This window comes from Geotrypetes seraphini, chromosome 3 (genome assembly GCF_902459505.1).
Source record: "Geotrypetes seraphini chromosome 3, aGeoSer1.1, whole genome shotgun sequence".
NCBI classification, from domain to species: Eukaryota; Metazoa; Chordata; class Amphibia; order Gymnophiona; family Dermophiidae; genus Geotrypetes; species Geotrypetes seraphini.
In genome coordinates, this window is record NC_047086.1 from 274034132 (window position 1) to 274058666 (window position 24535).

Below are 24535 nucleotides of genomic sequence, written 5' to 3' on the forward strand. Positions count from 1 at the left end.
CAGGGGGGTGCAGGCCTTCGGGGGGGGGTGTAGGCCTTTGGGGGGGTGCAGACCTTCAAGGGGGTGCAGGCCTTCAAGGGGGGGAACAGGCCTTCAAGGGGGGGAAAGGCAGGCAGGCCTTCAAGGGGGGGACAGGCCTACAAGGGGGGGAGACAGGCCTACAAGGGGGGGGGGACAGGCCTACAAGGGGGGGACAGGCCTTCAAGGGGGGGGGCAGGCCTTCAAGGGGGGTGCAGGCCTTCAAGGGGGAGACAGGCCTTCAAGGGGGGGAAAGGCAGGCAGGCAGGCCTTAAAGGGGGGACAGGCCTACAAGGGGGGGACAGGCCTACAAGGGGGTGGGACAGGCCTTCAAGGGGGGGGACAGGCCTTCGGGGGGGTGCAGACCTTCAAGGGAGTGCAGGCCTTCGGGGGGGGGTGCAGTCCTTCAAGGGGGTGCAGGCCTTCAAGGGGGGGAAAGGCAGGCAGGCAGGCCTTCAAGGGGGGGGACAGGCCTACAAGGGGGGGAGAAGTTACAAGGGGGTGGTACAAGCCTTCAAGTGGGGGACAGGCCTTCGGGGGGGGGGTGCAGACCTTCAAGGGAGTGCAGGCCTTCGAGGGGGGTGGTGCAGGCCTTCAAGGGGGGACAGGCCTTCAAGGGGGGAAAGGCAGGCAGGCAGGCCTTCAAGGGGGGACAGGCCTACAAGGGGGGGGAGAAGCTACAAGGGGGTGGGACAGGCCTTCAAGTGGGGGACAGGCCTTCGGGGGGTGCAGGCCTTCGGGGGGTGCAGACCTTCAAGGGGGGGACAGGCAGGCAGGCCTTCAAGGGGGGGACAGGCCTACAAGGGGAAGGGACAGGCCTTCAAGGGGGGTGCAGGCCTTCAAGGTGGGACAGGCAGACCTTTAAGGGGGGACAGGCCTTTGGGGGGGGACCATGATTTAGAAGTACACGGAGGGAAGGGGGTGTTCAAAGAGACATGCATATGCCAAACTTTGGGGGGGGGGAAGAAATAATGGGTCTGAAAATAGAGGAGAGGGAGAGAGATGATGGACCATGGGATTTAGGGAGGGAAGGAACAGAAAGGGAGAGAAATTGGACACAAGGGATGGTGTGGAGGAGGGATAGAGATACTGGATAGGAGGGTAATTAGGAAAAGAAACGGAGAGATGGTGGACTCTGGGATGGTGGGGAAGGAGGGAGAGATGCCGGATGAAAGGGTATTTAAGAAAAGGTGGATCTGTGGAGGGAGATGAAAAAAAGGAAAGATACCAGACTTCCTGGGAAGGGAAGGGAAATGGAAAGGGAGGACAGAGTTGGCAGATGGATGGTTAGCATGCAGAAAGAAGGAGACCCTGGCAAGCAAGTTATCAGAAGAAAACCAGAGCCTTGGACCAACAAGATTTGAAATATAACCAGACAACAAAAGGTAGAAAAATTAATTTTATTTTCTGTTTTGTGATTATAACATGTCAGATTTGAAATGTGTATCCTGCCAGAGCTGATGTTGGACTGCAAACGTGAGCTAGGATTTAACAGAAAGAGGAAAAGTCCTTTTTGTTTCTTTATTTTATTTACACCACAGCGCCAGTGTGGTTAGGAGAAGCCAAAGGGGGTGAAAAAGCTATAAAACCCACCAGGAGTTTTGAAAAAAATCACCCAACTGGGCAGGAAAATCGAATTGAAAAACCAATTCAATAGGGCTGAATCGAATCAAAATTTTTTTTTTCCTGTATCTGGCAGCATTAGTTTGCGCTACTGTCTTAGACTTTAGGACCTGGGATTGGGGAGAGATGGCATCCTCAGTACTTTATAATGCAAGTGAAACGAGGATTTGGTCAGACTTTTGAAGGGTCTGCAGAAAAAAAATATTGTATAGGCCGGGGACATGAGACAGCAGGAAATGGGAACTTTTCTTCCTTCTATTTTTGTGAATGGAAAGGCTGAGGATGTCAGAGAGGTCAGTTAAAATATGTGCTTTATAAGAAAATATAATAATGTGTTTTATAAAGTTTATAGCATAGCTGGCCTACCCAGTGAGGTGTTCCTAGTGGTGATGGTGGCAGCGTGTCAATGTGTTGAGAGGAAGAGGTGGTCTGGGAAATTCTGCTGAGCAAACTCCGGGCCCATTTCCACCCCCCAGTTAGTCCACTCCACTCAACTGATTCACACACTGAGTGGGTCTTTGGGTGTTGTTTTGGGATCTCTTCCAGTGGTTTATCTCCTTCTGGTCCAAGGAAGGAAACTTTGTTATCCTTAGCATTGACCTACAGAATATGTTTGTAACAGCGCTGCTTGTGTGGCATTAGGCTATGTAGTGATCGAAAGAAAAAAACAGACCTTTGCACATTTTTGCACTATATGGTGGGTGTATGAGGAGATTCACATTTCCTGCACAGCTAAGTCCATGTGAAGTTACCTTGTGCTGTATTTGACATCTAGCAAGGTCTCTGTTTGAAAGGAAAGATCTAAACTTAAAAATGAAGTGGCCAGAAGTTATGGTAAAAGCAGATAGTGTAGCTGGTTTTAAGAAAGATTTGGACAAATTCCTGGAGGAAAAGTCCATAATCTGTTATTAAGACATGGGGGAAGTGTCTGCTTGCCCTGGATCGGTAGCATGGAATGTTGCTACTCTTTGGGTTTTGACCAGGTATTAGTGTCCTGGATTGGCTACCATGAGAATGGGCTACTGGGCATGATGGACCATTGGTCTGACCCAGTTAGGCTATTCTTATGTTATGTTCTCATCTGTAGGGGCCTTTGTTTTCACTTCTTATTTTAATGTATTTTTTTTCTGGGAACTTATCAGTGTTTTTTATAATGGGAACAAAAATGGAAGAGAATTAATGTGTGTGGAATGGGGGGTAACTAATTTCTTCAGCTAAATAATTCAATCCACTTCAAACAGACATAGGAGAACTTGTGCACCATTCACACACCCTCCAACCAAAAACGTCAAAAGAAAAAAACTGTTCGACAACCTCCTAGCCATTCGAGCTGCAACACTCGACCCCCAACTCTACAACCAATTGATATCAACCACAGACTGCAAAACCTTCAAAAAGAAATAAAAACCCTTCTATTCAAAAAACACATAAAACCGAACTAACACAATCAGAACTGTCCCAAGCATCACCTGCAACTACTCCATATGTACTTCTAATGTCATGACAATTTAGACATAATTTATGTTATGTTATGTTTGGAATAATGGTTACATATATGAGGTTCAATAAAAGAAAATTTTCACTGCCTGTTTCTATTCTGACCATTTATTCCATTTCATGGTTATTGCAAAAAAAAAAAAAAAAAAATTTTTTACATGGGGGGGGGGGGGGGGTGTCAAAAAATGATAGGCCCCGGGTGCCACATACCCTAGGTACGCCACTGCCCAAACCACCACACCACCCCCTTTATCCGCTGCCCAAATTGTGTCTGTAAGGACCTCAGCCAAAACTTTGATAGCAGCTCTCTGACCTCTTGTAATGTTTCGTGCCGGAGCAGACACATTATCCTCCATTTGTTCAATAGCTTTCATGACTAAGCTATAAAAATCCAGTCAAATGCGGATCCATATTGCCTGGTGAGCACCAGCTGGAGGGCCTGCTCAGGCCTATCTGGGCTGGAGCTACTCTCGTTTGATCTTTAAAAATAGATGCCAGATTGCATTTTCTAATAAATTTATATAGGCTCACTCTCGTGTGAAATGCATCATATCACGTACTGGGTACAAAAGACAATCCTTTGGACTAGGCTTCATCCATTGTTAAATCCCTAGATGACAGATTGAATACATTTGGGGAACTGCACTCTGCTGTTTGTTGTTCTTTCATGTTCTCTCAGTTCTGCCTCCTCCTTCCTTGTTTCCACCTACCACTGGAAAATTTTGAGTCAAAGTATCTGTAGTAGAGAGTTGTGTGGGGACAGAAATTCCATCCGTCCCCACCCGTCCCCGCCAAAGTCCCACCCGTCCCCGTGAGGTATCCCACCCGTCCCTAATGAGGAATCCCTCCGTCCCCGCCCATCCCTATAAACTTCAGAAATAGTTATTTCATTTAATTATGCTACTGAATTAAAGGCTCTGGTAGAAACCCATTTACAAATAAGCAAAAAGACTTTATTAATTTGGAAATATTAATTGGGAAGAATACATACTTTGTAAACAGCTTTCTACCAGAGCCTCTAATGTTTATAAATTTTTATCAACACAACTAATATACTACTTTATCCTGAAGCAAAAAAAAAAAAAGAAATAGAATTCTTTTCCTACCTTTGTTGCCTGGTTTCTGCTTTCCTCATGTTCTCATTCAATTCCTTCCATCCACTGTCTCTCTTCCCTCTGCGTCTTCCATTTGCTCTGTTACTGTGCCTCTCCCTTTCTCCCCCCTTCCAAATTGGTCTGGCACCCATCTTCTTCCCTCCGCTTCCACCATAGTCTGGCATCTCTGTCTTCTTCCCTGCCAGTGTCTTCTCTCCACTCTCTCTTCCCCATTTCCTTTCAGTGTCCTTCTCCCCCCCATCTTCCCCATGTCCTGTCAGCTCCTTCTCCCCCCTCTGTCTTCCCCATGTCCTTTCAGTGTCCTTCTCCCCCCTCTGTCTTCCCCATGTCCTTTCAGCGTCCTTCTCCACCCTCCCCCATCTTCCCCATGTCCTGTCAGCTCCTTCTCCCCCCTCTGTCTTACCCATGTCCTTTCAGCGTCCTTCTCCCCCCTCAGTTTTACCCATTTCCCTTAAGCGTCTTTTCCTCTCCACTCTACCTTTCCTCCCTTTCTCTCTCCCTGCCCCCTTACCTTCGTGGCGCTTCCCCGCCCGCCCGACAACAGAACAGGCCCGGTCCGACAAACCTCCCTGCCCTTAACCGCAAATCTAAATTACCTTCTTACAGCTGCTGTAAGAAGGTAATTTAGATTCGCGGCTACAGGGCAGGGAGGTTTGTCGGACCGGGGCTGTTGTCGGTCGGTCGGTCGGGGAAGCGCCACAAAAGTAAGGGGACCTGACCGGCTGTGCTGCACCCGGGGCGGGGCGGACCGCCCCCTCCCTTGGTAGTCACTCGAGCCGCGAGGCTACTCTCCTTCTCCTTACCTGCCCTGCCTGCAGCACAGAGAGCCGAACGGAAGTCTTCCCAACATCAAAGTTGATCCCAATCAGTCAATTCAGCTCTCATTTCATCAGTATTAAACAACTTGAAAGTTGATAATATTTAATCTGCTTGTTGGTCACTGAATGATAGTATAGAATCTAAACCTGACAGTGCCATTGTGCTCCAATCCCAGTAGAATTGCAGGACATCCAAAAAAACTGGTGCAAAGCTACCTCTTAAAGTCAAACCATGGAAAACACTGTGTGGCCCTCAAACCGTTTGCTCAAATGCGTTTCCTGTAAATGCATTCATTTCAATCTTGCCACTTGATATAAAAAAGGTTGAAGAGCACTGATATGTACCAACAGTTTCCATTTCTGCAGAAAATTAGACTGAGCCAAATCTGACTTCAGGATTTTGTCTGTCCCATTATTATAACATTTTTCTATTTTTTATTAGAATTTTCAAATAATATAATATTGTTCAGGTTGATATTCAAAGTGATTTAACCGGCCGGCAAAGACTTCTTGCCCGTTAAATCACCTGTTTGGGGCTAACTGCTAATTTTCAGCAGCACTTAAACAGCTCAGAACTGAAAACCGGCTATTTTGGGGGCGGAGATGACACCTGGCTAGTTAAGTGCTGATATTCAGCTCTTAACAGGCCAGGATAACTGCAAAAAAAAGTCAGTCCTATCTTCCCCCTCCCACTTTTACTAAGCTGCAGTAGAGATTTCTATCAAGGAACCTCTACTGTGGCTTAGTAAAAGAGGTTCTTTATGTGGTAACCCATATCTGGTTAAGTACTGAATATCGCACATAACTGGCTTTATGTTAGCCAGCTCCTCAAATCTAGAAATTCAGGGCTGGAGCTCTAATATGGCCTGGCATTGAATTTCTGGTTTTAATTCCAGTGGTGGTCAGCAAAACACTGATTGCTGGTGGCTGAATATCAGCCCCCATATTTTATCTTTTACAATTGTGTTTATAGCTCTGTCTGGGGTCATCCTGAACTATTGATTTCCAGGGAAATGCCTAATAAATATGTACAAGATAGATTTACATACATTGAAGATCTAGTATATGTAAATCAGAATTTAACATTGTCTTGGCTGTGAAATGTAGTGCAAAGAAAATATTAAAGCAGCATTTAATTACTGCTAGAAACATTACTAAATTTTTTTTCTCCTTGCTTTCTTTTCTCTCCTGTACTGTTTTGTTGCGTGTCACTATTTGTTCTTGATCCATCCTTTTCTGTTGTTTGTGTCTCATTCACTGTGGGCCATCTGCTGCTTCTTTCGTTTTGAAACCAATGATGCTTCTGTGACTACCATCACTACTTCCAATGGACATAATCTCCATTGCCTGATGGGTCTTCATGGAAATGACGATGACTTTTGGCCTCTCTGGCTTAGAAACCTCTAACACCCCTTCCCCTGCTTTCCTTGATTTCTTGTGGCCAATAGAAGAAAAATGGGTTGATGGACCATGATGATTTCAGAGCTTGCCTCATTTCAATGGGTTATGATCTGGTATGAACAAAACTCTAAACGAGATTCATTTTATATGTTGTTCTGCTGGGAGTTATAATCTAGGATGCAAAATACTATATATGGGAGAAGTTGTTGGTTTGTTTTTTAATGTGTTTAATAAATTGATTTCATTAGTTTAAGCTAAACAAGAATCTATTCAAAGAATCAATCAATACCAATTGAATATAGGGTTAAATTCAAAGTGTCAACCCTCACACATAGAGGATTCAAGACAAAGTTAGACAAGTTCCTGCTAGACCAGAATGTACGCAGGTAAGACTAGACTCAGGGCTCAGGTCCTTGATGGACCACTGGTCTGACCCAGAAGCAGCAATTCTTATGTTCTTATGCAATATGTCCAAAGCCGATTTTGGACGTTTTGTGGAACACAAAAATCCAGTAGTGAACATGACCATTTTCAAAACAGAAAAACGTCTTAACTTTTTGTTTTGAAAATGGCCATTTCTCAGATGTGCTTGTCCTCAGTATGTCTCTCTTTTTGGGAAAAAAATAAAAACCACGTCTAAAAGAAAAACTCAAAAGAAGCCATTGGGATGTAAGAGGGACTGGCATTTTTAGTAGACTGGCCACATAGATATCCCAGCAGTGCAGTGAGATCTTTTTATGTGAAGTTCACTACAATGCGCCTTAGAGTGCTAAGGGGCATTGCAGTGAATTTCACATAAAAAGACCCAGGTACACATCTCAGCATAAGCCCCTTATACTTATAAGCCCTCAAAAATCTATTGGACCCAACTGTACACTATACCTTATGCCTGCAGGTATCACCTATATGTAGGTACATTGAGATTAACGTGGGTTTTGGAGGGCTCACATAATCCATCATATGTGTAGTAGTTAGTATGTGTAGTAGTTAGAGCATAATATGGGCCTGAGCCTCTATCGTTCACTACGCAGCCCACTAGGCTACTCCAGGAACCTGCTTGCTGCTTTAATAGGACTGTTCATAATATCTGAAGCTATCATACAGGCAGGTACATCTTTAGGGGGTGAGAAGGGGTCAGTGGCCACTGGAAGAGTCATTTTGAGTACCTTTTTGGCACATTTTATGTGCCTTTGACTTGTGTTCGAGTTCTAGCAACTTGATGATATCGTTTTTGTAGCAGAATACAGAAACAGATTGCCAGGCCTTTTGCGCAATATAAATTCGATGTCACCATTGTTGCATCAAATGTGATCCTCCGCTTCCAACAGTTCCCATGTGCAGGATGTACACAAATGTAAGAGACAATCTCTGCTCAATAGAGCTTACAATCTAATCAAAACACAAATGGGACAAATGATAAAACATATTGGTAAGAGTTAGAAATTAAAAGCAGCCTCGAAAAAGTAGGCTTTTAGCCTAGATTTGAACACTGCCAGAGATGGAGCTTGACGTACTGACTCAGGCAGTCTGTTCATAAAAGAAATTGAAAATCTGGATATTTAGGTTATGCAGAAGCACTAGCAGAACACACAAACTTAAGGTACAAAAATGCTTTTTTACATTGTGGAAATTAAGAACCATAAAAAAATATTTTGATCCTTTATCGTTCAGACTATTGGTGCAGGCATTAGTTTTATGTATTTTAGACTATTGTAACATCATCTGTTTAGGAGCACCCCAAAAAATTCTAAGGAAATTAAGGATAATTCAGAATACAGCTGTTTGATTGATTTTTGGTTTAAAAAAGAACGACCAAATTAGTCCATATTATAATTTACTTCATTGGCTGCCTTTGGAGGCAAGAGTATGATTCAAATTTTCCTGTACTTGCTCTAAGCTGATATCGGGATTGTCTTCAGCTTACCTTTTTCCTCATTTTATGTTGCACAGACCATCAAGAGAAACTAGAAACTTCTACTTATTTGCTTATCCAAATAAGACCTTCTTAGATAGGACCCTAGCATTTCAAGCTGGTAGACAACAATCTTGGTTAGGTAAATGTATTCAGCTAGCTATGTTATCCTATTGCAGTTTTCGGAAATTAATTAAGACTACTTTGTTTGATAAGTTTATTACTTAGTGAGTTTTATTATTGAAATTCTGGGCTCCTTTTAGCGGGGTTAGCGCGTGCGACTTTGAATCACGCGCTAACTACCACACTGGCCAAAAAAACTACCGCCTGCTCAAGGCAGGCGTGAGCGGCTAGCACGGCCAGCGGTTTAGCGCATGCTATTACGCGTGTTAAACCGCTAGCACGGCTTGATAAAAGGAGCCCTCTATTTTACAAATGTTTGTATTTTTTTACTGTATTATTGTATTTCGCTGATTGTCCAGCTCTTAATCTAATCTGATCTAAACCTTAAGTTTATATACCGCATCATCTCCATGAGTATGGAGCTCGACACGGTTTACAAAAACTTAAAATAGTGGGTAGAGAAGAAGAAAAAGGATTACATGAACTTATGTGAAGAAGGGGGGGAGAGAAAGGGGGGAAGGACAGAGTTACAATTTACTGAAAAGCCAGGTTTTCAGTTGTTTGCGGAATAACTGAAGGGAGCTCAGGTTCCGCAACTGGGTGGTGAGATCGTTCCAAAGACCTGTGATTTTGAAGAGAAGGGATTTTCCCAGTTTGCCTGCATAGTGGATGCCGCATAGAGAGGGGAAGGCTAGTTTATGCCTTTGGGTAGTTCTGGAGGAGTCGGGACTGGAGGAGTTGAAAGACAGTGGGATAAGAGGAGGGAGGATTCCGTGAATGATCTTGAAAGCCAGGCAGGAACATTTGAAATGGATTCTGGAGATTATTGGGAGCCAGTGAAGTTTGGCAAGGAGTGGGGAGGCATGGTCAGATTTGCGTTTTGAGAAGATCAGTTTGGCTGCAGTATTCTGGATTAGCTGGAGTCTTAGAATACTTTTTTTTTTGATAAATTTAAGTAGATGGCGTTGCAGTAATCTAGTTTGGAGAGGATGATGGATTGGACAAGGATGGCAAAGTGTTGTTGGCTGAAGTAGGATCTAGCTTTCCTCAGCATGTGAAGGCTGAAAAAGCATGATTTTGCCAAGGAGTTGAGGTGGTCATTGAGGGAGAGAGAGGAATCGATAGTGATACCAAGGACCTTGCATGAGAATTCGAGCTGTAGTGTATCGCCTGTGGGTAGTGCGAAAAGTGTGGGCAGGTGTTCGAATTTTGGGCCGAGCCAGAGTAGTTTTGTTTTTGATTCGTTTAGTTTCATTTGTACCTAGAGGGACCAGGCACGGAGTCTCATTATGCAAGCTGTAATGTTTTCGTGGAGGTTGGTGAGGTTCTGGTCAGTCTCAAGGAGGACAAGGATGTCATCTGCATAAGTGTAGATTGTTTCCAGGGGGGATAGTTGAAAGAGTTTCAGGGAGGACATGTAGATGTTAAAGAGAATAGGGGAAAGGGGTGATCCTTGAGGGACACCGCAAGATGGAGTCCAAAGAGTGCACATGGTGCCATTTGTGTTGACGGTGTAGGAACGGGAGCGTAAGAAGTTTGAGAACCACATTAGGACGGTGGAGTCTATTCCAATCTCGGAAAGTTGGTAAAGTAGTATGTCATGGTGGACGACATCAAAAGCAGCAGAAAGATCGAATTGTAATAGGACATCAAGTTTGTTACGTGAGTGTAGTTGTTGTACCTTTGAAATTAGGGAAACTAGGAGGGATTCAGTGCTAAAGCAGGGTCTGAAGCCATGTTGGTAGGGGTGAAGAATGGAGAATCTCTCGAGATAGGAGGAGAGCTGGGTAGCAACTATGGTTTCTAGAAGTTTGGTAGGTAGAGGGATATTTGCTATGGGACGGTAGTTTGATGGTAGGGAGGGGTCGAGATCGGCTTTTTTCAGAATAGGTGACAAGGCAATGTGGCCCATTTTTGTGGAGAACAAGCCTGATAGTAGAGCAGAGTTAATGAGTCTCGTAAGGGAGGAGATGGCCTGTGAAGGAATGTTTTCATAAAGGTGGGATGGGAAAGGATCTAAGATGCATTTGCAGGATTTCAGTCTGAGACAGAGTTTAGAGATCTGGGGTTCAGATATGGGTTCAAATGTCATCCAGGATCTATCCGCTGGGATAGGGTTTGAGTCATTGGGAGGAAGAGAATTGTAAGAGACTGCTGAGGGGAAAGAGCTCCTTATGGTGGAAATCTTTTCATTGAAAAATTTGGCTAAGTTGTTTGCGGAAGGAGGGGAGAGGGGAGAGGTAGAGTCGTTTTTTGAGGTTAAGTTTCGCCAGATGTAGAACAGAGTACTATTTTGATTTTTTGATCTGGTGATTTTATCTCCATAGAAATTCTTTCTTGCTTTTTTTAGTATTGTGTTATAGCACTTGATGTTGTCTCGCCAGGATTGTTTGTCTGAGGGGGATTTCGATTTTTTCCATTTCCGTTCCAGGGCTCGACAATTCTGTTTTAGTTCCCTGTGGTATGGAAGGTACCAGGGGGCTTTGTGGGAGTGGGAGATAGATTTTGTAGATAAAGGGGCCAGAGCGTGGTAGGTAGTCCCGGAAAGGGTAACTCAATTATGCCAGTTGGACTCTGGGTCTGTGTGTTTAGGAGAAGGGGGAAGTTGGTTAAGAAATTGGGTCCAGAACAATTCTCTCGTGATTTTTTTGCGGTAGGTGATAGATTTTGTGGGCCGGGGTGGAGTACCTAGATGAGACATGAAGATGGGGAGGCAGAAAGAGCCTAGAAGGTGGTCAGACCACATGACAAGGTCCCAGCTGGCCTCTTCGGCAGAAGTTTTGTGCTCAGTCAGGTCGAGGAAGCTGATGATGTCTAGTGTATGTCCTTTATCATGGGTAGGTGTGGGTGGAGGAGTGGTGAAGTCAAGGGAGGTGAGGAAGTCTTTGAATTCAGTTGTGTCCTTGCTGGTGTTATCGTCAAGGTGGAGGTTAATATCTCCTATGATCAGTAGTCTCTGGAATTTTAGGAAGACTCTGGTTATAGTCTCTAGGACAAGTTCAGAGGATTTATTCCAGGGGATAGGAGGGCGGTAAAGAAGCAAGATGCCTAGTGGGTGGGGAGTGGAGTTCGTCTTTAACTGAAGCTAGTAAGAATTCTAGAGAGGTATGGCTGCCCTTTTCAAGGAGCTGAACATTGAAGAATGATTTGTAAAGCAGAGCCAGGCCTCCTCCTTTCCGGTTGATTCTGGGTGAGAAGAGGCCCTGGTAGCCAGGGGGGCAGAGTTCGTTTTGTGTGAAAGTATTGTCTTATTAGTGTAAACTGCCTAGAACTTTTGGTTATGGCGGTATAAAAGAATAAAGTTATTATTATTATTCTGACATGTAAGGGGGATATAGCATGTACTCTTTTATTCATGTTTTATGCATGTGTGACATAAGCTGCCAGTGGAACTGAAGATAAAATCTGATTATATGAATTTTAAGAAGTAAATGAAAATCTGGATATTTAGGATGTGTTATAGTTCCTTCATGAGGGATAAGTGAAGATGTTAAAACAAAAAAAAAAATCTTTATTCATTTTTAAAAGCCAACATAAAGTACAACAGGTTAACAAACAATCCATACAATAAACAGTACTCATTACAATCAAATGATATAATAAGTATATAACACCCCCTCCCGCACCCTCCCACCCACCCTTCCTGGATGTGCATAACACTCATTCAGAAATCAAAGGGAAATACTAATGATCAATTCTTACAAAATTTTGTTAATGGACCCCAAATCTCTTTGAACTTATTATACTGTCCCAATTGTAACGAATTCATACATTCAAACTTACAAAGTCAATAAAAAACATCTTCACTTTACAAACCTTATGCCAAATTTATATCATGGGATGGGTGGGTGGGAATTTTTATAGGGGGTATTGTGATTTTATATTATGTTTATATTACTAGTATATGTTTTGTTTTGTATTCCCCACTCTACGTTTATGATCTAAAGTGGCAGGTTATAAAACTGTATATTAGAATTACCTTATATATGAGTAACTTCTCTTTCTTCCTGAAACACTCCCCAGGGTGAGATAGAGTTTGCTCGGATAATGTCACTTGTGGATCCCAATGGCTCAGGGACAGTATCCTTTCAGTCCTTCATCGATTTCATGACCAGGGAGACAGCTGACACAGACACTGCTGAACAAGTCATAGCTTCCTTCCGAATTTTAGCTGGAGATAAGGTTAGTATGGAATGTGAAAGTGGCAGTTCATTTGAGTCTTAGTTTTAATATTAACCCACGTTCTTTAGCACTCTCCAGACCAGTAGAGGTTAATCTTTACGAATGGGTATATATCCAATCATGACCAGCAGGTGGAGACTGAAAACAAAACTTTGGGACAGTATATACTATCCTCCCTTCTCTATTTCCCTCAGTCTTCTTTCAGTCTCCAGCAGGTGTTGATGTGATCTGTACCCATCTCCCTTGGTAGGGCTGTTGGAATTTGTTTAGGGGGTTTATTGTCCCTGTTTTTGGCCGGACGGAGGTTGGGCGGACCCTGTTTGGGGGTTCGTCCGACCTCGGGGGTGTCAAACCCGGCGGGTCTCGAGCGGGGTCCCTCCCCCCACTTCCTCCACCTCCCCACATTTTTTTAGAGGATCCTCAGCAGTAAGCCTTGCCCCCTAAATCAAGCAAGGCATATTGCTTCGAGAGCCTGTGGAGTCTGTTCTGTAAAAAAAAAAAAAATCCTGAGGTAGTGCTGGTCTGGAGGGTTGTTTCCCTTTAAGAAAACTGTATTTTACTGTATTTTTTCAACTAACCGGCACTTTTTTACAGCTAGGTCGCGTATGGAGCAATGAGCACTTCTAAAGGGAAAAAGTGCTCATTGTGCTCCAGACGCGAGGCACTCGCGGCCGGCCTGTGCAAGCGGTGTTCAGGCCGGTGCGGTGGAGGAGCTCCGTCGGCAGCGGCTGCAGGCGCCCAGAGCTCCCCGCCGATGGTGCCTCGCGAGTCGGCAGGGAGCAGTGTAGAAGCCCGGTCTTCTCCATCCGCCCACGGAGGGATTCCCCGAGCCGCCGACGGTCGGGTTTTTGAGGATTCCCTCTCAGCTGATTTTTTGACAGCTGATGCCGGCTTGCCTGCTTTAGCGGCTGAGACTGTTCAGGTCTCTCAGCCACTACAGGCTATGGAGGGAGCTTTTTTGGCGGGAAAGTCGCCATCTTCTCTGTCTGGCCCCTCCATTTTGTCTTCCACCTCAGTTGACCTTCCCCCTGTTTTGTCTATGCAGGGGCAGGTTTCTGCTGGGTCCCCTGCTGTGGCAGGGAGTCCTTGGGACCCTCGGGGGGTTTTTCTCCTGATTTCTTTTTTTCCTTATGCAGAGCCTATTTTCAGGCGGCTGGGGGTCCCGGTTGCGCCCAGGGGGGTTTGGGGGGTGGGGTTTCCTCCGCGCTCCCTGCGGCTTTGCCTCTCTCGTCTGGTGTGGCGTCCCCTCTGCCGCCTCCCTTGTCCAAGCGTCCGCGGGTTTCGTGGGACGAGGATTTGTGGTCGGAGGAACGTGTCGGTCTGGAGGAGGACCTAGACCCTTCTGAGGAATTCCAGGACCCTCTGGAGGGGACGGAAGCTGGCGGCGGGTTGTCGGGTTTCCCGTTCTCCGGTGAAGAGGCGTCCGTGGTGCGCCTTTTTCAGAGAGATGAGCTGCCTGACCTTATTCAACAGGTTTCTTCGGTTTTGTGTTTTGAGGACGCGCCGCCGGAGACTCCGTGTGTGGGGGACCCTCTGTTACGGGGGATCCGTTCCGTTTCCCGCTCTTTTCCTATGCATCAGGATATTCGGGATATTATTTTAGAGCAGTGGAAAACGCCGGAGACGCCGTTTCGGCTGGCGCGCAGCATGGCTCGCCTGTATCCCATTCCAGAAGGGGATCGGGCTACGTTAGCTTCGCCAGTCGTTGATGCGGTGGTCTCGGCAATTTCCAAGCGGCATACCGTGCCTGTTGAGGGCGGTTCTGCCTTGCGGGACTCCGAGGAGCGCAAGTTGGAGAACTTGCTTAAGCAAAATTTTCAGGTTTCGGCCTTTGGGGTCCAGGCGGCTATTTGTGGGGGACTGGTCGCTCGCGCCGTGTTTCGGTGGGCGGAGCGTGTCTTGGATCGGGAGTCTGATGACTGGTCTCTGGTGGATCAGGAGGTAGCGAAGATTGAGATGGCTGCCTCATTCCTCTCAGATGCTCTATATGACTTGGTGCGGATCTCGGCTAAGTCTATGGCTTTTGGCGTGGCCGCAAGGCGTGTTTTGTGGCTGCGCGCTTGGGTGGCGGATGCTGCGTCCAAAGCTAAGCTTACTAAATTTCCCTTTCGGGGGTCGTTTTTATTTGGGGAGGAATTGGATAAGTTGATTCAGACTCTGTCGGACTCGAAAGTGCCCCGTCTGCCGGAGGACCGTGCCCGCCCTGCGTCTCGGGGTGGTGCGGCCCGGGGGCGTTTGCGGGAATTTCGCAAGTATCGCCCTGGGCATGGGGCTGCTTCTTTCCAGTCTCCGGGGTTTTCCCGGGGTCGGTTCTTCCAGCGCATGCAGCCCTTTCGGGGGGCCCATCGGGGGGCAGGGAATCCCTCCGCCGGTTCCCCCGCTTCCCGTCCTGCACAATGACGCCTTGCCGGCGCCCCCTTTGGTTCCGGTGGGGGCCCGGCTGCGCGACTTTTTCCCCAAATGGGCCGAGATCACGTCCGATCAGTGGGTCCTGGAGGTGGTGCGGGACGGTTATGCCCTGGAGTTCGCCCGCTCTCTGCCGGACTTTTTCCTCGCTTCTCCATGTCAGACTCCTGGGAAGACGCAGGCTTTTCGCCAGACCCTTCAGCGCTTGCTAGATCTCAGGGCAGTTGTGCCAGTGCCCCCTCCGGAGTGGGGCACGGGCAGGCACTCCATTTACTTTGTGGTGCCCAAGAAGGAGGGGACCTTTCGGCCCATCCTCGATTTGAAAGGGGTCAACAGGGCTCTCAAGATTCCCTCTTTCCGTATGGAAACTCTGCGGTCGGTCATTCTGGCGGTTCAGCCGGGGGAGTTTCTCACTTCTCTCGATCTGACGGAGGCCTACTTGCATGTTCCCATTCGGGCCTCTCATCAGTGTTTCCTGCGCTTTGCGATCTTGGGTCGGCACTATCAGTTCTGTGCGCTTCCCTTTGGGCTGGCCACGGCTCCCCGGACGTTCACCAAAGTGATGGTGGTCGTCGCGGCAGCCTTGCGGTCGGAGGGCATCCTGGTACACCCCTACCTGGACGACTGGTTAATTCGGTCAAAGTCGTTGCAGGAAAGCTCCCGGGTTACGGCTCGGGTGGTGGAGTTTCTCCGGTCGCTGGGCTGGGTGGTCAACCTTTCCAAGAGCCGGTTGGTCCCGGCTCAGCGTCTGGAGTACCTTGGGGTGCTGTTCGACACCTCCTTGGGGAAGGTCTTCCTCCCAGAGGCCCGGGTGAGCAAATTGCAATCTCAGATTCGCCTGCTTTTGGCGTCCCGGTGTCCTCGGGCGCGAGATTTCCTCCAGGTCTTGGGGTCGATGGCGGCGTCCCTGGACGTGGTGAGTTGGGCGCGGGCCCACATGCGTCCTCTTCAGTATGCTCTGCTCCGGAGGTGGTCTCCCCAGAGGCACGGGATGGATGTTCCGGTTCCCTTGCGAGGCTTGGCGCGCTGCAGTCTGCGTTGGTGGCTCCAGACCCCTCACCTAGTTCAGGGGGTGGGTCTGGATCTTCCGCAGTGGACGGTGCTCCTTACGGATGCGAGTCTCCTGGGTTGGGGGGCTCAGTGTTTGGGTCACTCAGCTCAGGGTACCTGGTCCGCGGAGGAGGCCTCCTAGTCGATCAACGTGTTGGAGACCAGAGCGGTCCGGCTGGCGCTGTTGGCTTTCCACTCCCTTTTGTTGGGCAAGTCGGTCAGAGTCCTGTCGGACAATGCCACGGCGGTGGCTTATGTCAATCGTCAGGGGGGCACCAAGAGCACTCAGGTGGCGCAGGAGGCGGCTCGGCTCATGGTTTGGGCGGAGTCACATCTTCTGGACCTCTCGGCCTCTCACATTGCCGGGATAGAAAATGTTCAGGCGGACTTCCTCAGTCGTCACTTCTTGTATCCAGGAGAGTGGTGTCTCGGCGCCGTGGCGTTTCAGTTGATAGTGCAGGCTTGGGGGCAGCCGCTGATGGATCTGATGGCCACAAGTGGCAACGCCAAAGTGCCCCGCTTCTTCAGTCGTCGCAGGGACGGTCTGGCCGAGGGTCTGGATGCTCTGGTCCAACCGTGGCCAACGGAGGGGCTGTTGTATGTGTTCCCTCCTTGGCCATTAGTGGGCAGAGTACTGCTTCGCATTGTTCGCCATCCGGGGCTGGTGGTTTTGGTGGCTCCAGATTGGCCTCGTTGTCCGTGGTATGCGGATCTGGTGAGGCATCTGGTGGCGGATCCTCTTCCTCTCGTGTGCGATCTTCTGACGCAGGGTCCCATTCCCATGTTCGACCCGTCTCCCTTTTGTCTTACGGCTTGGCTCTTGAAAGGGGCCGCCTTAGTAAGAAGGGATATTCAGATAAGGTGATCTCTACACTTTTGGGGTCCCGGAGGCTTTCTACCTCTCGGGCTTATGTGCGGGTTTGGCGTCTTTTTGAGGAATGGTGCCGGGCGCGGGGAGTGGTCTCTTTTCGCGCTTCCCTGCCTAACATTCTAGAGTTCTTGCAGGATGGCCTGGATAGAGGCCTGGCTTGGTCTTCTCTCCGGGTTCAACTGGCGGCACTGTCGGCTTTTCGGGGGCTGGTGACAGGTCAGCGTTTGTCGGCCATTCCTGATGTAATTCGCTTTCTTCGGGCGGCCAAGTTGCTCAGGCCTCCCATTCGGCCCTCGATTCCCTCTTGGGATCTCAATCTGGTTCTCTCGGTTTTGGTGCGCCCGCCGTTCGAGCCGTTGGATGGCTGTTCTTTGAAGGACCTTACGCTGAAGTCGGTCTTTTTGGTGGCCATTACTTCAGCTAGACATGTTTCTGAGCTACAGGCTTTTTCTTGTAGGGCTCCCTTCTTGGAATTTTCGAGGGAGCGGGTTGTTTTGCGGCCTGTTCCTTCTTTTCTGCCGAAAGTAGTGTCTCCTTTTCATGTCAATCAATCGGTGGTCCTCCCGGTCTTGGGTAGTCAGGAGGGCTCTTCTGAGCAACGGCAGCTGCGCAAGTTGGATGTCGGTCGGGTCCTCCGCGCTTATGTGCAGCGGACCCAGGACTTTCGGAGCTCCGAGCATCTCTTTGTCCTTCTGGCGGGTCCTCGTCGGGGGGCTGGCGCTTCTAAGGCTACTATTGCGCGCTGGATCAAGGAGACGATTGCTTCTGCTTATCTTCTGAGTCAGAAGCCGGTTCCGGAGTTTCTCAAGGCTCATTCTACTCGGGGTCAGGCGGCTTCTTGGGCTGAGTCGTCGCTCGTGCCTCCGGTGGATATTTGTAAGGCTGCGGTTTGGTCCTCCTTGCATTCATTTGTTAGACATTATCGGGTAGATGTTCAGGCGCGTCGGGACGCGGTGTTCGGTGAGCGTGTTCTGGTATCGGCCCTTCGGGGGTCCCGCCCGTGAGAGGGACTGCTTTGGTACATCCCATTCGTAAAGATTAACCTCTACTGGTCTGGAGAGTGCTAAAGAAGGAGAAATTAGGTTCTTACCTGCTAATTTACTTTCTTTTAGCTTCTCCAGACCAGTAGAGGTCCCCACCCTGTCTGTTGTTGTTGTTGTTGTTGGGGCTGTTTCGCGGGCAGTTTTTGTTTTTTGCTGCGGGTTCTAGTATTTTTCTAGGGCCGGGGAGAATTAAAGAACAGCGGCTGTGGCTCGGCTGGCTTAGCTGGCGAGCTGTGGGGACATTTTCCTTCGGGTATTTCTCCTCTGCATTTTCCAACAGCATTTGGGTATGTTATTTGTTACTCCTGTTCGGAGTATTGTTTTCTTTCTGTTTTCCAGTTCTTGGTTCTGCTTGGCTATTCGGCAGACTGAGGGAAATAGAGAAGGGAGGATAGTATATACTGTCCCAAAGTTTTGTTTTCAGTCTCCACCTGCTGGTCATGATTGGATATATACCCATTCGTAAAGATTAACCTCTACTGGTCTGGAGAAGCTAAAAGAAAGTAAATTAGCAGGTAAGAACCTAATTTCTCCTTTCTACACCAGGCAATAAGTTTAGCATGTTTTTTAGTTTTAATCACTTTTTAGTGCTGTTCACTTTTTTAGTTCTGTTCAAAGCAGCCTCTGCTAGTAGATGAGCAGTAGTGGCGTAGTGAGGGTAGGAGGTGCCCCCCCCTCCGCACCTTCCACGCCCCCAATGCCACACTCGTGCCCTCCCTTCTCACCTTTTATATCTCTTTAAATCAGGGGTAGGGAACTCCGGTCCTCGAGAGCCGTATTCCAGTCGTGTTTTCAGGATTTCCCCAATGAATATGCATGAGATCTATGTGCAGATAATCTGCATATTCATTGGGGAAATCCTGAAAACCCGACTGGAATATGGCTCTTGAGGACAGGAGTTCCCTACCCCTGCTTTAAATCTTCACTAGCACGAGCAGCTTCTCCAGCCTGCTGCTCACGCTGGCGTTGGTGTTCCCTCTCACGTCACTTCCTGGCCCCACGACCCGGAAGTGATTTCAGCAGGTCAGGCTGCTGCACTGGTGAAGATTTTAAAGAGGTACGGGGGGTGGGGAAGGGAGGGCGTAAGCATATGTTGGGGGGTCAGAGAGGTGACCACCCGGGACAGCCCCCCCCCCTTTACTACATCACTGAGGAGCAGTATTAATTTGTGGAGAAAGTGTGTATTTCAAAACTTGCAAAAGAATATTTGTGGGTTGAATTTAAGTATGCGTATAATGATCGTGGTGGATGAAGTAGTTGTTGGAGAAAAGATTTTGAAAAGAGTATCACTGCTCAAAATATCACTGACACCTAACTTTAGGAGCCTATAAAGTGGACAGAAACCAGGGCACATATAGACTGGGTTAAAAATGAAGTGTAGCACTGATTTATACACTAGACATCTATATTAGGCTTTTAAATCTAGACAGGTGCATGGCAGGTCTAAATTTAGGTATACATTTCAGAGCAGTCTGACAAAATTAGTAACAATTTTGTTAATTGAATCAAACACATAAAAAAAATTATACAAATAGAAAACATTAGCAATGATTTGACTGTGAAAAGTAAACTTGGAATAGACTCTGGCAACCCACCACATGGATTCATTTTGTTTTAAAATGTTTCACACCATATAGATGCCCAACATTTTTCAGTGTGATACCTGCTTAAGGGGGCTTCATAGAAAGAAGGTGTCACAATGATATTATATACCAAGCTATGGCAAAAGTAGTGGCATAACGAGGGAAGTTTGTACCCAGGGCTGAGGTGCCCCTTATAGCCGGTGCGCCACTCCCTGGCATTGCCATACTGTTCGCCTCCCTACCATACATCTTTCCCCTTGCCCTCCTACTCCTGTATCTCTTCAAATCTTCGCTGGCTGTGAGCAGCATCTCTTACCTGCTGCTCGCTCTGGTCTCATCCTTCCCTCTGATATCACATCCTGGTCCCTGCAAACAAGAAGTGACATCAGAAGGAGAGATGAGGCCATTGCAAGCAGCGGGTAAGAAATGCTGTTTGCAGCCAACAAAGATTTGAAGAGGTACGGTGGAGGGGGCAGAGAAGGGTACACGGGGAGGGGAAAGAGGAGAGGTACAGATAACCCCAACAAGGCAGCACCTAGGGCAGTCCACCCTCCTTGCCCTCCTTTTACTATGCCATTGGATAAAAGGACCCTAAATAGGTAAACAAGACAAAGATAGAAATATAAATAAATAAAAACAAAAACTAGAACAAAGAAATCTAAGGGGGTATTCCACAAAAGAAATACTGCGTTCAATATTGGTCGCCGTACCTCAAGAAGGACATGGCGGTACTTGAGAGAGTCCAAAGGAGAGCAACCAAACTGGTAAGAGGGCTGGAACACTGCCCATACGCCGAGAGGTTGGATAGGCTGGGGCTCTTCTCTCTGGAAAAAAGGAGGCTCAGGGGAGATATGATAGAGACCTTCAAGATCATGAGGGGCATGGAGAGGGTGGATAGGGACAGATTCTTCAGACTGAAGAGGACAACAGGTACGAGGGGGCATTCGGAGAAACTGAAGGGAGATAGGTTCAAAACAAATGCAAGGAAGTTTTTTTTCACCCAAAGGGTCGTGGACCGGAGGAAGTGATCAGGCAGAGTACGGTACAAGGATCCAAACAGGGATTGGACGGATTCCTGAGGGATAAAGGGATCGTGGGATACTGAGAGAGGTGCTGGGATGTATCACAGGTATAGAAAGCTAACCAGGTAATAAGTATAGAAACCCAACCAGGTCGTGCATGTGCAAGACTGGAGGGTTAGGACTTCGATGGGAAGCTAGGACTTAAATGGGAAACCAGGGTGGCAAGGGGACCCCCTCTGGGGATTCAGACAGGTCTTGACCTGTTTGGGCCGCCGCGGGAGCGGACTGATGGGCAGGATGGACCTGTGGTCTGACCCGGTGGAGGCACTGCTTATGTTCTTACTAAATCCAGTCATGATGATACTAATGGTTGCAGATGGCCTACAGCAAATTTTTCCCATCCTGCCTATTCCATCAACAATTTTAGCATTAATTCCTATCCTTGGAAAATTCATCAAAATAGATATGAGACCAATAGGTTACATATGGCTGAATTTAAGTTCTTAAATATTTTAGGCACCCAAAATTAAGCTACTCGGCATTGGCTAAATATAAGTAAATGCTGTCCATACTCTCCTTTCCACACAAAAAAATGCATATCCTGGGACAGGGGAGGTGCTGTCTTGCCCAGGCATTCTCCCATACTTCACGTCATGTAAAATATCCTTGTCTCCACCACTTAAATGTTGGGCGGCAAAAACTAAAATCAACATATGATTCTAGTGTTGCACCTGCCTAGGGGTATAAAGCACCCCCTCCCCAATCTCCTACAAGCCTATCTCCAGTTGTCTAGGAGGACAGAGGCTTCAATCCTTCTAGCTAATCAATCAGTGTTGCTTTGAGAGTTACATTGGGATTGCATACTGTCACCATAAATGCCAGAACAATACAAGACACTGGGAGGACAGGCTTAAAACCCTCTTGGTGGTGTCCTATGTTGCTCCGATAGCAATGGTGGTAGTATATACATAACTAATAAATACCTGTGCTTAACTAAGAGGACCAAACCCTCTATCCTTCCAGATAATCTGATCTTTGTTGGCCATGGGTTTACTAGGGAGAGAAGTAGGGGTGGGGATGGGGAATGAAGATTGGGAAGGGTTGATTTCTGTTCCTGATTTAGATAGTGGGAGGGAGAGGGTCTCACACTTGATCTTTGTTTTGGATGAGTGGGCAGATATGTGAGGCCTGTCAGGCCTCACTTTAGCATTTTAAAAGTGGCAGCAGTAAGGGGTGATATGAAGGGATCACCAAAATTGTATACAGGATGAGAAAGAGCATATACTTCTTTGAAAATACCCTTCTTGAAAAAATTTCAAAAATCTTAATCAAAATTATTCAGAGGTGTTATTCTACTGTGAAAAGCTCCTAAACACCTTATTCACTTTCAATTATTATCAAAGGGGGTAGAGCCTCAGATCCCCGTGTGTTGTAAAACTTTAACAATCACTCTAGAAAGGGAATTAACCTCACTGGCTCATGCCCTTCTCTTAACTGTTGTTAAACCATAAATTTGCTCAAAGATCTTAGAAAAAACAAGGACTTAGCTTCAAATCCCGGGCAGGATGTATTGAAAATTTTGCAGTGAGGATCGTTATCACTCAATCCTTCCTGCTGTCTCTGCCAGTCCTCTTGATTAAGATTTTTGAAATTTTTTCGAGAAGGGTATTTTCAAAGAGTGATATATAGGGATCCTAATACTGATCTCCCACTAGAAACTGGCTGCAACAGTGTTGGTGTGCACTTAAGTCAACTTTGAAAACACTATTAAAAATGTTTTTTTCTTTTTCTTTCCCAGCCTTATATTCTTGCTGAAGAACTGCGTCGGGAACTGCCTCCAGAGCAGGCACAGTATTGCATCTCAAGAATGCCTGCTTACGCAGGCCGTGGGGGTGTCTCTGGAGCTCTGGATTACAGCTCCTTTTCATTAGCACTTTATGGGGAGAGTGACCTGTAGTGGGTCTGTCCAACTGTGTACAAGACAAATTTGGTTCAGGTTTTTTAAAACCCTTTGACAAAAGCTTAAAACGAGCTATCAAGATACAGTAGGTAAATGTCATTGTATAATGGCTAGCAGTTTAAAATAGCTAGAGAATATTACCAAGTTTGAAAAACTAGTCTAGTAGATTATATTTAGCTTCAGCTAATCATATTCATGAAGTTTTGGAAGGAATTCGTATGTGAAACTATGAAGGAACTTGTTCAAGGTATATTGAATGGGAAGGATCCACACAGGAAACATAAAAATAGATAATTTTTATTCCAAGTATATTACATTTTTTTTAAATTCAACATGTTTCAGTAACTTAGGGGGGTGGAATCATGTGGAATTTCTTGATGTCCATTTAAAGATGCATGCCAGCAACATTGATTTGTTTAATAACTAAGGGCTCCTTTTATCAAGCCGCGCTAGTGGGGTTAACGCGCGTGACTTTTCATCACGTGTTAAACCCCTGCGCTGGCCAAAAACTATCGCCTGCTCAAGAGGAGGCAGTAGTGGCTAGCGCGGCCAGCAGTTTAGCGCAAGCTATTACGCACGTTAAACCGCTAGCGCGGCTTGATAAAAGGAGCCCTAAATCTTACTGTTTCACTTGGGGCATTTGGGAGATTTTGTATGTCTTCACAAACTGGTTTTTATTACCAAAGAGAGAATTATTTTCTGGAGAAAGAAGTTTCAACACAATAAAACAACTTTAATCCCTCAAACATTGGTGTCCTGTAGTGTTGGATTTGCAAAAAGTGTTTTTGTGATATGGAGCACAGGGGTATTATCTGGTGCAGCAATATGTGGAATTGCTTGTGTATAAGAAACACATGTTGAATTGAAAATATATTTAGTTTTTAAGAATATACATGGATTGTGTCCCACTTACCTATCTTGTTTCATATTTCTTCAATCTCAGATGCACTCTTCACGACGGGCTTGTACACTTCCCCCTCCATATTCGCGGGGGTTAGGGGCAGAGCCGGCCCACGAATATTGAATATTCACGAATAATTTTTGGCCGGCTCTGACCCACCCTTGCCTCCCTCCCGGCATCCCAGACCTTACCAGGTGGTCTAGCTGGCTTTCGGGGCAGGAGTGATCTTCCTACGCTCCTGCCCCATGCAGATCACTCATAGCAAATGGCTGCCATGAGTTCCCGTAGTCTCTCAAGACTACGACGGGAACTCCCCACAGCCATTTGCTATGAGTGATCTGCATGTGGCAGGAGCATAGGAAGATCACTCCTGCCCCAAAAGCCAGGTAGACCACCTGGTAAGGTCTGGGATGCCGGGAGGAAGGTGGGAGGTGGGGAGGTCTGGAATGCAGCTTTATTTAATTTTAAAAAATCGCGAATAACCAAATCCACGGATACTGAAACTGTGGATTCGGAGGGCTCACTATATAAACTTATCACATAGTGTTTGTCACCATGTGTTTTAAGAAAGTTAGGCTCTTAAAAAAACAGTTTTCAGCTGTTATAATCAAAATGTAGCCGTAACATTTAGTGGAAAAGAATTATACTACCTATAAGTTTTACGAAAAAGATTGTGAGTAGAGATGGACCATGGTTCCTTAGGGATCTGGACCCTCCTACTTTGCCAAAAGACATGCTAAGAGAGTTCCAGTTTCAGCTACTGGAGGCACACTGCTGAGGCAGTATGAGAAGGAAGGGGGCAGATTTCTTCAGCTGGTGGGAGTTCAGCTACCCCACCAGCCATTGAACCAGTACTGCAGCTTTAGAAGATGCCTAAGCACAAAGTGAATGTGTGTATATGTGTGTGTGTGTGGGGGGGGAGGGAGAGGATCAGGTCCTCAAGAAACCCTTCCAATGACCAGCATCTCTTTCCCTCCCTCCGCTCTACCCCCAGATGTATTATCTCTCTT

At 46.8% G+C, this 24535-nt stretch overlaps 1 protein-coding gene across 1 annotated transcript in view; it reads left to right on the forward strand.

The window, feature by feature from the left end:
- The window catches only part of ACTN2 (actinin alpha 2), a 421202-nt gene extending 397832 nt beyond the window's left edge, over positions 1-23370 (forward strand). The window contains exons 19-21 of the mRNA XM_033936711.1: positions 6520-6585; positions 12531-12689; positions 22463-23370. Of these exons, the coding sequence (XP_033792602.1) occupies positions 6520-6585; positions 12531-12689; positions 22463-22621 (384 nt within the window). The 3' untranslated portion in view covers positions 22622-23370. The remainder of the gene's footprint in view (positions 1-6519; positions 6586-12530; positions 12690-22462) is intronic.
- The last annotated feature ends 1165 nt before the right edge of the window (positions 23371-24535 follow it).